General features: G+C 46.6%; 2 protein-coding genes across 7 annotated transcripts in view; one reads left to right on the top strand and one right to left on the bottom strand.

The window, feature by feature from the left end:
• Positions 1–2,093, top strand: part of mctp1a (multiple C2 domains, transmembrane 1a) — a 134,116-nt gene extending 132,023 nt beyond the window's left edge. For all 6 annotated transcript variants that reach the window (XM_053420886.1, XM_053420881.1, XM_053420880.1 and 3 more), the window contains one exon: positions 955–2,093. In XM_053420886.1, coding sequence (XP_053276861.1) covers positions 955–1,029 — 75 coding nt within the window. In that variant the 3' untranslated portion in view covers positions 1,030–2,093. The remainder of the gene's footprint in view (positions 1–954) is intronic.
• Positions 2,094–5,521: 3,428 nt separating this feature from the next.
• The window catches only part of slf1 (SMC5-SMC6 complex localization factor 1), a 31,170-nt gene continuing 23,996 nt past the window's right edge, over positions 5,522–12,695 (bottom strand). The window contains exon 18 of the mRNA XM_053421377.1: positions 5,522–6,478. Within this exon, the coding sequence (XP_053277352.1) occupies positions 5,982–6,478 (497 nt within the window). The 3' untranslated portion in view covers positions 5,522–5,981. The remainder of the gene's footprint in view (positions 6,479–12,695) is intronic.

Below are 12,695 nucleotides of genomic sequence, written 5' to 3'. Positions count from 1 at the left end.
ACCACTGATTGTAAAAAAAACTGTTAAATAACATAATATAACATAAGGCTATAAAGATCTTTGTTTTTCTTTTAAAAATGTGTTTAACTCATCAGGTGCAGCATGGTTTTATATTGTCTCAGTGGGAGACTTCCCTGTTCTTATTAGTCTATTAAGAACGGTCTGCTCTCTGACGGCTAACTGCACTTCAATCACGTCTGAGTGGAGAGAGAATGATGAAGAAGAAATTGTTCTTGCTCATATTTTTAGTTTTGTTCCATGAATGATGCAAACACGGTGTACATGTCCAATTTGCGTGTTTGTTAACGTCTCTGGCCGGGAGTTTGCAACGTCTGTCGGCCCGACATTTATTATCGGTTCTTTATTAAACAGCTTAGAAACGAGAGTTTATGACATAGTGCCTAGTTACACAGCACAGTTTGTATCCAGCTTCACTCAATCACTTATATATTAATTCTAACTACAACTAGTAGCAAAGCACAGTCGTTGGTTTTCAACAGTGTTTTCTTGCTCTACTTTCTCTCTCTCCTTCCCATTCCCCCTTCCCTCCTCACCATCTCGCCATGCTGAGATGACTCTGTTGTCTCTCCAAGCTTTCCCATGAGCCCTTGCCCCAGTCTCCTGTTTGTTTGTGAGATCCCTTCCCGTAGGCCACTGTTCCACATCTGTGGAAGTATGTGTGTCTACGTGTATTTTTGTGCGTCAGGGCTTTGAACAGTTTATATGGATTGTGTGTGCGTGCATGTGAGTGTATTCGTGTGCTGGTGTGTGTCTGTGTGTGTTGTAATCAGTGTGTAATCCCTTCCCCCAGGCCACTGTTCCACACAGCTGGACTCAGAGAGCCTCTGGAGGGTTTCTGTGCTATTCAAGCATCCTTTGCTCTTTCCACCTGACCGGGTGGTGTGTGTTTGTGTGTGTGTGCGTGTGTGCGTGCTTCCGTGTGTGTTTTAACAGGTGCAGTACCGAGAGCTGAAACTGGATCCCAGTCCCAGTCCAAATAAAAGGAAGAAAAACAACCCGGGTAGATGACTGTGTCCGCCCACTGACTCGTCTCTCCTCCACTCTCCTTCTCTCTGTGTATGACCGGACGCCGAGGAGCAGAGGAAGCTCTGGACGCGCTCAGCTCCACCGACTTTTCTTTTTCTTATCTCCCATTTTCCTCTCTTAACCCATTTTTCTGCCTGTAATTACTCACCATATACAGTGCAGTTTCTCGATGTGTAATTTTTGTATAAAACAAGATGAGACACCCCGTTGACTTGTTATCCCCATTATGCTTTTGATTGATTTTAAAGGCGAGCGGGGAACGATGGCTGGAATGACCTTTTTATCAGGCGTGTGAGCCGCGCTCCTCGTTCTCCTCCCTCCATCACCCTGACAGCGCGGTGAACTCTATCTATTCTCCTGCCACAAGTGTCAAACAATGAGTACAATGAGTTTCAACATTTATACTCACCTTTCCAAAGACATATTCAGAGCGTCCCTGTTTATCAAAAAGACAAGCCTTATAACAATACTCTGCATCGTCCCTCTGCGAAGGACTTTCATTTCTTTCTCTCTCACTCTGTATTTATTAAAATGACTTTGGTAATATGTTTATATTTTCTAATTGTTTTTGTACTGAAGTATCTTTTGTTTTCTTCCCCTCTTGGACGTGCTAATGATATTATGTTCACTGGCAGTAATTTGGATTGCGTGCACTTAACTCTGCCAGCCAAGTTGATTAGCAATTATGGCGGTAGCCTCCAGATATGTCCTTCTACACAAACACACAGCTGGACCGATTCGTGCTGGTGTCTCTCTGTGTTGAACAATGGCCAAACAATTTTTTTTTCTTTTTCAAATTCGCGATATGTGGTTATTTATTGTTTAAAGACGTCTATGTGTTGTGTTGAAGAAAAACATGTATATACAGAGGTTAGCATTCTAAGCAGCTAGCCCCAGAGTGACCGTGATAGTGAGTCACTGCATCTTCCAGTCGATCCTCAGTCGAACGCGAGAGGATGAAGAAGTTACTGTGAGTCGACTCTGAGCTTGTGATGGTGCCGTCAACCTTCCTCTAAATCCTTGTCTCAGTTCAGGGGCTGTATCCTAGGGGGGTACTGAGGGGTGCATAGACCTGGTTGAAGGCCGAACCAGAATAAGACAAGAACGTTTTAAAGTTGAGTTGAAGCGTGATGTGATCCAAGTGTTGGATGTCTCTGGGATAGGTCGGCCCGGAGCCTTAGTTTCTCAGGTGTGGAAGGACACATTTGCATTGAGCCTTGACGCCTTGACGCCATCGCCTCTGAAGGACGCAGCTCCTGAATTGATATCAGCTTATTTCCCGAACACTGAGCTCTTTATGCTGCTGCTCGCGCTGCTTCCCCTCTTCCTCCATGTCCATGACCCCTCGCTGCTCATCCTCCACTTATGACATCACCACATTCTCCCCGTCCCGCTGACTCATGCTTGCTCAGTGTAATGTGGGGTTGGTACTTTGCAAGTGGCCAGTGACCCCCGACCAGGAACACACACACACACACACACACACACACACACCCTGCTCTCATGCACACTTCAGATGACGGGTACATTGAGAGAACCATTAAAACCTTTATGGATTTTTTTAACCACCCACAGAACCTCAGCTGATGAGGTTGTTATCCAAATATTCCCGATGGCCGGTCCGACTATGGTGCACCTATCTACTAAACATTCCCACTTTAAAGACATAATGATACAAGAAAAAGTCAAAGCACGCTGGATAGTGATATCAGTTTTAAATACAGTGAGTCTGTATTTCTATTTTTAAATAGATTGTGATAATATAATCACTATGTAATCGTACCCAAACGGAAAAAGAACAACACTTTAAAGTATGAGACAGTTGCTGATATGCCCTGAACTCTAATCAGTGGTAAATGTCCAGACAACTTAGCCGTGTTTAACCCCCGAAAAACATGTCACAACCTCCGTCCGTCAGTCAGTCCGGGATCCACGGCCTCTGTCTGACAGGAGGACCGGGCCTTCTGCTGTCTAACTGCTGTTAATATAGATGTCACCCAGTCCATGCAGAGTGTCGCCAGGCAGGCAGGCCTTCAGGCAGCCGCAGCCCTAATCTGGTTTGAAAGGCTGGTCCCCTTTCCTATCATGTCCCGTGTGTGTGTGTGTGTGCATGTGTGTGCATGTGTGGGAACCCGCGCCTCGGCAACCACGCACGACAGCATTTACACGCGCACAAGCACACAAACCTCTCACTTGAATACACTGCTCGCCTGCAGATAACGCACCTACTCGCTTGTAGATGAAAACAACATCCCATTTGAGCACACACGCTCACACACACACACACACATACACACATGCTCTCTGTGATGCTGTGCCCCAGGCTGGCTGCCCTCTCCATCTGCCCCACCTCCTGTGCCCACAGCTCAACTTTGATCTGCCTTCCCAGAGACACAGGCTTGTGTATGTGAACTGTGCGAGAGTTTGCGTATACACGTTTATGCAATCAAAGACATGTTGCTTTTTCTCAGCGTCGGAATGTGTTGCAATTGTATCTACCCTCCAGCTGTAGACTGATGCTTAGATTCAGTCTGTGTGTGTGTGTGTGTGTGTGTGTGTGTGTGTGTGTGTGTGTGTTGTGCGTGTGCAGTAGAAGTGCCAGCTGTTATTTGGTGTTCTGGTGCAGAGGGCCGTCAGCTAGATGAGCAGCAAGTCGCTGTGTGACAAGACGAGGCTCTGAGGGGACTTAGGCCTGAGATGTCAGGGATGGAGGGATATGTGTGTGTGTGTGTGTGTGTGTGTGTTTTATGCTATTTTAGATCTTTTTTCCCATCATGCCTCTCTCCGTTTGCTCTCTGCGGCTCCCTCATTCGTCAGTGAGCGGGGTTGCGACCCTGTCTGAAGGGACGGTCTCCTGGGCTTCTCGTCGAGCATCTGTTGAAAGATCACAGCTCAGGCTACATTTGAGGAGGTCTCCTCTCATCCCACCGATCCCAGCCCCCCCCCCCTCCGCACGTCTCTCTGTTCCCTTTTTACCCCCTTTTGTCTGTGCGCTCGTCTGCCTCTCCGTCTATCTTTATCACCCTGAAGCCCCTTAGCAAGCGACTGGAGCTCTCCACTGCCATTTTGTCATCCTCTCGCCCTGCCTGTCTGCCTGCCGTCACCTCTCCCGCTCCCCCCCCTCCCGCTCCACCCATCCATCTCCATGCTTAAATATCAACGGGCGCGGGATCTGTCACTCCGGAGGGCCATTGATTTTGTTTTGTTGTTTTGAGGAATCCACTTGAAAGACAATAACAGACCGTCCCCCGTGAGCGAGCGTCGCAGACTGATTACAGCCTCCTCAACAAACACACTCTTTGCTTGGTGAAGGATGGCTTTTCATAATGCCGGAAGGGACCGTCTGAATACCTGATATGTGTGTGTCTACTACTGTCTGTGGTTATTTTACATCAAATTGTGGCGTCTGTTGTGTGGTATTGCATCCAAATACTTTGGTATGTTTATTTATGATTTGGTTTTGGCTGTTTGCAACCAAACCAAAGTATTGTTTTTTTTATTTTATGTGTTTAAGAGAAAATAAATGATATCAAGGAATGTATCGGACTTACAGATGCAAAGGAAAAAAAAGCACTTTTATTTGCACCAGGTTGAAAATGAGACTATTTTTAGTCCTTATTATTTTATGGTTGTATTTTATACAGTATGCCTGTGAATGGTCTGGTGATGTTGTAAAGTAGGTGTATACACCTGCAATATTTTCTGAGGTCTGTCTTTTTTTTTTCTTCTTCTGCCTGCAATGTTGCCTGCCTGTGACATCATTTTTATGTGCTCAGTTCTGACCAATGACACTTCAGGGCGGGAACGTGGCGGGAGCTGAGACGAGGGGGAGGTCAGGAACGGCGAAAAGAAAATCTGTATATTTCTGGTTTGAAAAATTGATATGCATCTGATGTATGTGGCTTATTTTGAAAAGACAAGGAAAAATCCAATATGAGATTAAATATTTTTTATCAACTTCATTGTGTCTGGATTCATGTTAATGTGTTTATCTCGGCCTCAGTCACCAACTGCCATGACTATTCGGCCTCAGAACCCCCCCCCCCCCACACTCCTCAGTCCTCACCTCCCTTGCTCCCCTCTCTTCGTTCACGTTCAGTTTCAGGAAGTGGCTCGTTTCTCACCACTGTCTGTGTGGCGGAGACCATTAGTTCACATCAGAGTCTCAAGTATCTCCAACCAGGACAACTTTTTTTTAGTTTTCCACTGACGCTCCCACACGAAGCCCACTCCGTCTGACTGGGCAGCTTTCAGAGTCAGGGACTGGTGACACGTGTGGCTGTGGCCAACCTTCGCTTCCTGCTCACTTCTAATCAGAGCGAGGGGGGGGGGGGGGGCAAATAAAACATTTGCTTCCTGTGGTGAAGAAAACCCCCAATATTTGCTTTGCATGTGACCGTGCCGTAAAGCTGCAGTTACCATTTTCCTCTATAACTAATATAATCCTCTGTAACTGATTAAAAAACACTTAATATTGAAGTGCAACCATCAAAAAATGTAATTTATTTAGTTATAAATAATAGTTATTAACAAACAACTTTATATTCAAAAATACTGGAACTGTAGAAAGTAGTAACTTGAGGTAGTAACAATATCAAAACATTCAACAATTACATATTCCATTTCAGAAACATTTGCACATAATCCAACATTTTAAACCAAAGCAAGGTGGAATGATTTAACCAAACCATGTTACAATGACGATCGAGTATAAAACCGTATCTGTGGAAATTAACATCCACTAACTTCAAAATCACAATCAATCGCTTGCCCATTTACCTGAGAGGGAAATAAGTAGAAGGCCAGTGTAGACACTGTTGGGCATCAGTGAGTTGTGTGACCGGGTAATTAACCAAAGACACAGATACCCTGTTAACATTTCAATCAGTTTGTTCTTCAAGGCTTTTTTGTGTGTATTGTCCGCCGAGCTTGTGTCAGTGATCAGCGACGAGCGTTTCTGCCCGAGACTTCAGATCCTCCAGTATCTCCATCAGGAACCGTGTGTGCTGTCCTTTACATTCTTTAATAGCCGGAGACACTTGCCACAGGTACCTCCCTCTGCTGAGCTCCAGCAGCGTCTCTGCATCTTCCGCCAGCCTCACCACCCGCTGGTCCGTCCAGCCCAGAGTCACCTTTTGGAAGGAGTGCCTGTCCAGGGCCCTGACCAGCCTGCAGCCCAGGCTGAGGGCCTTATCGCTGGGTTGCATGTGGCCCAGCAGGCCCCTCTCCTGCTGATAGGAGAAGATTAAGTGTGCCAGCAGGCAGGATCCGGCCTCCAGGAGGGGAAGGTTCAAAACCTCAGAGTCTTTGTTGGTCAGGGCCAAGTCTCCAACCTGTGCGCTGTGAAGGAGCTCCTCCCTCTGACCGGTGTCAGAGACCAGGTCCAGGGCGGTCCGCCCGTCTCCATCAGTCTGCTGGATGAGAACTGAGCCTGGGGGGGGGGGGGACAGAGGATCAGATAACATGAACTCTACTTGCTTTGATTACAGACACATCTAAAACAATTCAGGTTACTACATACTAGTTGAAGGCATCGCTTAAATCCCAATGAGGTGCCTCATTCTGGGGCCTGAGCTTTGCACTGAAATTGTTTTCCGGCGTACAAACAACATAGACATCACCGCACTGGAAAGGAATCAAACACCGGGACGTGCAGCACATGTGCGATCAATAGTCAAGAGCCTGAACCTTACAGCTATTAAATATAAAAGTCTATGTTTGTAGATTTGACTTACATACGGTTTAAAAAGCTGCTCTTATTGTCGACCGGCATTGGACAAAACGATACACAACCCTATACACCCAACACTACCTGAAACTTAAAGAATTTTTTATATTGTGACTCATTGAATATATTTTCCAAGACCCCAAACAACAAAAGTGCATGCGTGGCCACTTGCGTCAGCCTCAGTATTTTTCTACTTTAGCTCATCTTAAGGTGCCGTGTTTCAAAGCAACCAGGGCTGTGCTCCTGTTCTAAGAGGCATCGCCTGAGAGCGCTTGTAGGAAAGTGAGCGTGAACTTGAAAACGACTCGGGGAACAGCCACGTGTCGTTTTTGGAAGCTGAAATATTGCAGCTGAAGAATCAGTGAAAACATTGTGACACGGCTCGTGCAGCTACGCTCCTGTGTGGGCGACTGTGTCTGTATTAAATAAGACACTGCACGGGGTCAGTGGCAGGACACAGCAGCAGCACACACACACACACACACACACACACACACACACACACACACACACACACACACACACACACACACACACACACACACACACACACACACACACACACACACACACACACACACACACACACACACACACACACACACACACACACACACACACACACACACACACACACACAGAGAAACGCAGAACACCCTCGCAGCGAAGTGTAAGTGAACAGCTGTTTTCCCAGTGGGCCTCAGTGCCAGCCAGGGCTTTCAGCTCGCTTCAGCACTAACTTCAGCTGACACCTTGTCTTAACTGTGTGACTGGCGGGTCAGTTTGTGTTTGTGTAAAAGCTGCAGAGGGCTAGTGACCTAATGGAGGCTCGGCGCTCTGATGTAACGCTGTGAGCGAGCTCATCGCCATCATCACTAATACAAGGAGCTGCTGGGAAGGACTGAGGAGACCTTGAGCGTAACGTGAGACAATTGCTACGTTTAAAAGTTTGCTCTTTCTAGATAGTTGGACATTAATCTAAATCACTGTAACAATGCTATGAGTAGTGTCACGGCTTGCAGCCTCGATGAGGATCAGTTGTTTAAGCTATTAATTCTTCAGATACATTCAAAACATCTCCAGTAACCTTGGCTTTGCCATTTAGCCCCATGTCACTACAGACACAGCTGCATTCAACCCCTTGTTTTCCTTCCCCTCTTAAGAAACCAGCAAAGTTATTCTGGTGACTTCTACCTTCTCCTCTCTCTATTCTTCTGCTTTGTCTGTTCCCACTTGAAGCCGTTTTCCAGTGTCAGACGGAGCAGGCCGAGTTTAGTGCGAGCCCTTTGTTTGCTCTCAGATAGACCCATTTCTATGGCAAACTGCTCTTGATGGCACTTGACTGTTCAACCTCGGCAATGCTGCCGCCACTTGTGGGCGAGTTTATGGCTCTGTGGAGGCGCCGCGTGACACACAGACAGCTGAAAGGCTGCTTGATACCACTGCTGCCAGTTGGTTTTGTTTGACAGACGCTCCGGGGCTGCAGGAAAGCGTGATGCTTTGCAGGAGGGACAATCGTGCTTGTGTGCGTGTATTTGTGTCGTGATATCGACCACTCTGACTGGGCCTCAGAAAAAAAGTTACAATTGAACCTGGTGAATTCTGGAACCGCTCTCCGTGTCGCCCGTCTGCCACGGAGCCGACACCGTGTGCGGCGGGTTATGAGATAATCGGCGAAAGCTCACGTAGCTGTTAGTGGCGAAGGTCAGCGCTCGTCTACCTTCTAGTGCTTCAAGCCTGAGTGGCAAAAACTCAATCTGCATAAATTGTGGCATTAATCTACATAAACTTTTACATAAACGGCACAATTTCAAATGCAGGGGTCAGGCGTCGGGGGCAGCAGTTAAGGACGTAAGAGCCCAGATTTGATCAAAGTGGCCACAAGAGAAGGAAGAAGGCAGAATGGAGGGAGTCAGAGCGATGTGGTGTGTGTGTGTGTGTGTGTGTGTGTGTGTGTGTGTGTGTGTGTGTGTGTGTGTGTGTGAGAGTGAGGCATGTTCGCAGGAAGTCATAATCACCAGGCTTCTATAACAAGCTGTCCTCGCTGTTACACTCATCCAGTAGGGGTGGCTGTAACATGTGAAGACACATTGTAGAGAAGTTCAGGTCCACCACCATGTGGGTTTTCTTTCTATTTTTAGAAAACCCACAACTGTAAAACCACAGAGCACATGCAGAAGAGTGTCGGCTGAACAACTGATCCGTGTGTGTCACTTCAGATGAGCATTACAAAAAGGATGGAATGGCTTTTCTATACTGAGGCTGTTTTTTCTCTACGTATTACAAACTGTTCCACGGCTTCCTTTTGAGAGGGCCGACCTTGGATGACTCTCTGCAAGGGGCCTTTAAGCCTGAACCGCCAACTCAAGTGCTCTGCAGAGTGTTTTCTACCAAAGGTGAAGAAAAAAGGAAGAAGGGAGGACAAGGTTTACTTCTCCCACTCCTGGTTATTTTCTTTTTCCTTTTCGTCAGGAGTTATGGCGGCAGTGCTTTCTTTAGCTTGCACAGCACAGCTGAAAAAACTAACCAAAACATTTAATTGAAAATAAAAAGTGAGCAGAAAAAATACATACATGAAGTGTGTGTGTGTGTGTGTGTGTGTGTGTGTGTGTTCCAGATATTGCTCAAATTGCTTTACACCAGTCTCTGTTTAAATGCATCAATTCCATGCATCAGTTACATAAGATCAAAGTCCTGCAATACGTTTCTCCTCTCATGGGAAAAAGCTTGTTGCAGCAGCAAATATATGCAAATGAATTTAACAGAAATAGGGATAATTTAAGCACAAAGTAACACAAGCACTACAAGTCAGATTCACAGTCACAACTGTTGTATCAAACAAGATGATCCTTGTCGCACTAGAAGTGTGAATATACACTATTCCAGAGACAAGCGTGGCCTTTCCTATATGCTCTTGTGAAAACTGGACAGTGAAACGCTAATTTAATGAAAAAGAAAGACAGCAGCTTTCTGCTTCGGTGCTTCCTGTCTAATACACTTGTCACTTCTCTCCTCCACAGTCCTGTTTGCTTCATCAGCGCGAGGGGAAAGATACAAAAAAAAAAAAAAAGACGGAGAAGTGCAGTTTTCCAGCCTTTCCCTCGCCGTCATTGTGTCAAACCCGCCTGACAGACAGGGCTCCGAGCGGAGGGATGACACTGGTGTGGGGCGGAGAGGGCCCCCGCAGCACGGCCCTGGGCTCGGCTTGCTTGACAGCCTGTACAACTGACTGTACGTCTGTGTGCGCTTGTGCGTTTGATCGCAGATCTGTCTGCCCGAGAGCTAACTGTGAATACGTCGGCTTGTGGCGTCACATTTGCATTTCTACCTGCCTGACTTATTTCCATTAGGCGTCAGCTTATGTTTTTGTATTTCTAGGAATGCCCTCTCGTCCCCGTCCATAGCGCACATGCATGTTTCCTGCACCGGACGAGAGAATCAGTGGATATAAGACGCTCTCTAATGTTCAACGGCACAGAACACAGACGTCAACGGTCAGAGGCTTTGTTAAATCGCACAATTTCTAACATGAGACATGAAAATAGCATCACTAGCTGTTTATAATGTAATACACACACACGCACGTGCACATGCACCACACACTGATATGAGACTAGAGGCTGGGGGATGGTTTTGGTGCAGGGACAGCGACTGAAGTGAATCCAGGTATTGCCGCTGGGTGTCAGATATGCTGCAGTGGAGATAAATACAACACCTGGGGGATTACATGAGAGCACAGGGTAATTACACCATCCTTTATGTGTGTGTGTGTGTGTGTGAACATGCCCTGCAAAACCCTCTGCTCTGAAGCCACAGCAGAGGGAGAGAATTCACATGCTGAGCAAAAGCCACTGCCTGATGCACCAGCCAGATGCAGTCTGCCACACACACACACACACACACAGATATACAGACACACACACTTTCACATACACATACATATACATACAGAGCGCAGAGCCCTTTGGCCTTTAGAGGGCAGGCGAAGACAAGAAATATAAAAGCAAGAGTGGAGGAAGGGAAAATTGGCGCAAAAAGAGGGAGGGAGGGAGTGAGGGAGGGAAAGAAAGATGCAGTGCTCCCTCCCCCTAGCTCTCTCCCTCTTTCTCTCACTCTCTCTCTCGCTCTGGTCTCAGGCTGGGGCTGAGGCAGACAGGCTGGGAAGCAGGCAGCTCCACAGCATGGTAAACATCCTCTCTCCCCGTCTCTCTCCCTCTCTCTCACAGACTGAGAAAAGAGAGGCAGTGTGAGTGTGTGTGAACTGCAGCCAGGGGCACGGCATCGCGTATCCACAGGGAGACGCTCGCTAGCGACTAGAAAACCACAGCAAAGACAACAAGGCCAACCGAGTGCAGCACCAAAGCAGCCAGCGGAGAGGCATCAGATGCAGGAGAGAGAGAGAGAGAGAGAGAGAGAGAGAGAAAAGACTAGCCAGACGTGTGAATGTGCTAAACAAAAATAATCTCTCTCTGTTTTAGCAACAGGGTCTGAACACTCAGTGATATATTTCCACCTTGATATTCAGTGTATAAAATAAACATGGATGAGGAGCGGGTGGAGGTTGCATCAGTGCTGTAGCTCCCTTAAATAAACCTGATGTCATTACAGCCAATGAACTGGAGAAGTGTCGTCCCGGTGGCAGGTGAGCTCCGTCTTCACAGGCTGTGAGGCACAGATTGCACCTGGATCACAGCCTTTAGGAGGGGGAGGGGAGGGGAGGGGACGGTGGGGATGTAAAGACATGGACACCAACTGATAGCTTTGTGTGCTCCCCTGCCACCCCACCACCTTCTGTGTAAGTGGACATCAGATATACAGCACTCTGATGATCCTCGCGCTCAGAACATGTCCGCCTGATTCTCCCATGAACTCTTTTATTTTCCCTCCCTGGTCAGAAACGTTTCGGACACAGGCCCCTCTTCATCATCAACTGGTGCGCACACATTTCTCGTCTTCTTATTTTCAATATTTCTGTCCAGCGCCTGATGTTTATCAAGTTTGGATGCATGTATTCAAACTTGAATACACGCATTCAAACATGAGCACAAAGATGACAGAGGGGTAAGTTTAGTGAGAGAGCTAATAGTCTACAGTGGTTCTGGCTCTGTTGGGTTTTCTCAGTGGTGCTTCAAATGCTAACATGCTCATAATAATAATAATAATAATAAAAATAATAATGCTATGCATGTGTGCTGTTTAGCCTGCGTCTTCATAATCGTGTGCTCAGATTTTATTCTGTAAAGCTCTCTCTCTCTCTCTCTCTCTCTCTCTCTCTCTCTCTCTCTCTCTCTCTCTCTCTCTCTCTCTCTCTCTCTCTCTCTCTCTCTCTCTCTCTCTCTCTCTCTCTCTCTCTCTCTCTCTCTCTCTCTCTCTCTCTCTCTCTCTCTCTCTACAACAGACAGTGACAGCCCTTTTTTTTCCTTATTGTGATATGATGTCATAATGTCCAATTAAAAAAAATATAACAGGTAATTTTTGATACCATCTCCAAACCATTTTGGTAATAGTGAGGACTTTGTCACATTCAACCGCACCTGTAAAACAGTTCCCTGTATAATCTGATGCTTTTACATTTGACATCATGCAGTCAAAGTCAGACTTGACGACTTCAGACTCACTTCACGTTCTCGTCGTTGACAGAATAAATACCGGTGCGCTCAGTATTCCCCGTCGCTGGGCTGCTCCCAACTCTTTTGTTTTCTTTAGAATTCTTAATTTAGAGGTGAGCCAGAGGTGGCCTTTTACACCGGCAACAATTAAAAGTACAACACTCCACATACGCTGCAGGGTTCGGCTCGTCAGTGAAAGTGTTCCTCGAGCAGACACACTCAAAGCGCTGTTGAATATTTCTCCTTTCCTGCACAATGTCACCCACTCCACCAGAGTTCAAACACCAAACACTGCTGATTCCATTGTTGAC

Source organism: Pleuronectes platessa, chromosome 4, assembly GCF_947347685.1.
Source record: "Pleuronectes platessa chromosome 4, fPlePla1.1, whole genome shotgun sequence".
NCBI classification, from domain to species: domain Eukaryota; kingdom Metazoa; phylum Chordata; class Actinopteri; order Pleuronectiformes; family Pleuronectidae; genus Pleuronectes; species Pleuronectes platessa.
This window is presented reverse-complemented; position numbering and strand designations above follow the sequence as displayed.